The 3393-nt window shown below is 33.0% G+C and overlaps 1 protein-coding gene across 1 annotated transcript in view; it reads left to right on the top strand.

The window, feature by feature from the left end:
* The window catches only part of LOC107565470 (tctex1 domain-containing protein 2-like), a 9180-nt gene that overhangs the window by 1865 nt on the left and 3922 nt on the right, over nucleotides 1-3393 (top strand). Inside the window, exon 3 of the mRNA XM_016250710.1 lies at nucleotides 2071-2159. Within this exon, the coding sequence (XP_016106196.1) occupies nucleotides 2071-2159 (89 nt within the window). The remainder of the gene's footprint in view (nucleotides 1-2070; nucleotides 2160-3393) is intronic.

Here is a 3393-nt window from a genome sequence, read left to right as displayed (position 1 = left end):
TACATTATAAAAATAATTATATTGTGTGTTTATTTGTTTGAAATATTTTAAGTTTGAAATGTTTAATGGGAGTTCAAAGCAGTTTGTATTGTTAGACCTCTAACACATGTCCTTTCTTAATTTCCAGGGAGCGGAGCAACTTTTCCATAAACAAACTTCTGATGCTGACCCAGAGGATGTAGTGGTAGTACCAGAGATCCATTGCCCCCATCAGACAAGATTCTTACTTTGTTCAGACACCTCACCTTTGAATGACTGGGATCTTGATCTTCAGACACCTGATATTATGCAAATATTTTTATTTCGTTGGAGCTTTAGATTAAAACAAACACAGTTCACAAGTACACAAGAGGTTGCATTTTATTCGTATTAGTCTATGCTGATCTTGGATTAGCATACCAACAGCATATGATTGTTAAGGGGATAGTTCACTCAAAAATAAAAATGATTTTACTCACCCTCATGTTGGCCCAAATGCATATTACTTTCTTTCGACTGGACAGGTAAACACAAATTAAGATTTTTAGACACATAATCCATCTCTGTGAGTCCTAAAGATGCTTTAAAAACCACACACAGCTACCGTGACAGTAATCCATCTGACCTTAATGGTTGAATCAGTATATTTTGAAGTGAAACAACAGATAAGAACAACACTAATAATTTAAACTTTTGACTATTAACAATCACTTCCAATCAACTGTCATACGTGCATGGGCTACAATTGACCTGTGTTATGTGGATTCCCAGAGATGGATTATTTTCTTAAAAATCTTTGTGTTTATGTCAAGAAAGAAAAGTCATACACTCCTGAAATGTCATGAAGGTGAGTAAATTAGAGAATTTTCATTTTTTGGGGTGGAATATTCCTGTAAAGACTGATATTGCACTCAATTACATTACATACACATTCACTGTTTTGTAACTTATACTGTAACAGGAACTGTTGAAAGGATCATTGCAGTTTAAAACATATTATGAATTGTGAACATATTCTGTATATTATGTTCTTGTGCATTTTGTGTAGTAATGTAAATTATGAGAATACTGTGCATTACATGTATACTATGCAGTTAGTGTTTCGTGGATTCTGGTCTTTCCTGTCACAACATAATTGCATCCAAGACTTTCACTTTGATACTTGTGTATATGCTATAGTGACAATAAAGAATTTACATTTATTTGAAATAATTCATATTTTCATTTACATTCATTAAAACTGGTTTGTAAAAGTCACACCTGAAAGTGTTGATGATTGTTAAAAATGTATTTCCAACTTTAAACGTTAGATAATGTTAACTAAACAAAATTATCAGCATGATAAATACAATTGGCTACAAGAACATTCTTTGTGTGGAATATGTAATAAAATGACCTTGAAGAGAGACTTTTTTGACATATGAAATATATCACACATATATGATAGTATTTCAAATGTAACGGCACAACCTAATTAGACCCTACAATGCAAAAGAATCATGAGCAATAAACAAATATCCTACAAGAACATTGGACATTATACAATATTTCCAGTATTATATACAGTACTTTAATAATTAAACTTCAATATGACCTTCTTTTTCTCTCACGTTTGATTCCTTGCGCTCCTAAAAGCTTATGTGGACAGAGTAGTAGCAACAGATAAATACAGATTGAATTCAAAAACAAAACTCCTAACTTTATATCATTAAAATGAAATTGGAAGCTGCTAAGAGACGCTCACATCCACACTGGCAAGGCAACATTGACGCCTTCACTTCCAGGTCAAGAAGCTGTCAATCAAAAACTCAGTAGCCAATGAGAACACACTGCTGCTAGCCCCGCCCCCACGAGAGATTTGTGTCAGAATGGCGAACGAAAACTTCAGAAACGTAACCGAAAACTTCAGAAGCGTGAACGAAAACTCCGGAAGCACATTTGTAAGTACAAATCCGCGAATGAAAGAAGAGAAAACATGCAGTGTATTAAAAACGAAGTCAAAGTTTCAAAGACATTTTATTCAGTTTCAATTTATATTTGTTTCTTGAAAAATTACATTCATTTTAATTGACACAAACGTAATCCCATAAGGGAGCAGCTGTATGGAGTGCAGTACGATCCTGAGGAGGTTCCCGCATTATCCAGATCTTTAGCAGACTCGATTAAACACAAGCTGCGAGGTAAGAGGCGCTGATACTGCTCTGTTTCTGACTGACAGGGGTGTGCAGTACTAGAGTAACTCTACTTCATTATTAAAATGTTGTTTACTCCGGTAACCAGTAAGAAAGAAACAGCTGTTAACATAAGAAGTCGTTTAACTGCATATAAAACGGGCCGCTACTCCGTTTATTCCTCTTATTATTTTTTCGTTACTGAAAACGAGGCTGTGACGGATGGATTGGCCATTGGGTTAATTCATTGTGTTGCTATGTCATGTCTCATTTTAGCAAGACGTTTTTTTTCCCCTGAGGTTCTTTACTTTATTTTTTAGTATACAAATATTGAGTTAATGTTAAAAACTGTCCTGCTATTATTCTGGTTTTCATCTATCTATCTATCTGTCTATCTGTCTGTCTGTCTGTCTATCTATCTATCTATCTATCTATCTAGCTATCTATCTATCTATCTATCTATCTATATAGTTGGTCTCTATCTATCTATCTATCTATCTATATAGTTGGTCTCTATCTATCTATCTATCTATCTATATAGTTGGTCTCTATCTATCTATCTATCTATCTATATAGTTGGTCTCTATCTATCTATCTATCTATCTATATAGTTGGTCTCTATCTATCTATCTATCTATCTATATAGTTGGTCTCTATCTATCTATCTATCTATCTATATAGTTGGTCTCTATCTATCTATCTATCTATCTATATAGTTGGTCTCTATCTATCTATCTATCTATCTATATAGTTGGTCTCTATCTATCTATCTATCTATCTATATAGTTGGTCTCTATCTATCTATCTATCTATCTATATAGTTGGTCTCTATCTATCTATCTATCTATCTATATAGTTGGTCTCTATCTATCTATCTATCTATCTATATAGTTGGTCTCTATCTATCTATCTATCTATCTATATAGTTGGTCTCTATCTATCTATCTATCTATCTATATAGTTGGTCTCTATCTATCTATCTATCTATCTATATAGTTGGTCTCTATCTATCTATCTATCTATCTATATAGTTGGTCTCTATCTATCTATCTATCTATCTATATAGTTGGTCTCTATCTATCTATCTATCTATCTATCTGGTTGGTCTCTATCTATCAATCTATATGATTGGTATCTATCTATATGGTTGGTCTCTATCTATCTATCTATCTATCTATCTATCTATCTATCTATATGGTTGGTCTGTATCTATCTATCTAAATGGTTGGTCTCTATCTATCTA

Source organism: Sinocyclocheilus grahami, unplaced genomic scaffold (genome assembly GCF_001515645.1).
Source record: "Sinocyclocheilus grahami isolate Dianchi unplaced genomic scaffold, SAMN03320097.WGS_v1.1 scaffold1003.1, whole genome shotgun sequence".
In the NCBI taxonomy this organism is placed as follows: Eukaryota; Metazoa; Chordata; class Actinopteri; order Cypriniformes; family Cyprinidae; genus Sinocyclocheilus; species Sinocyclocheilus grahami.
This window is presented reverse-complemented; position numbering and strand designations above follow the sequence as displayed.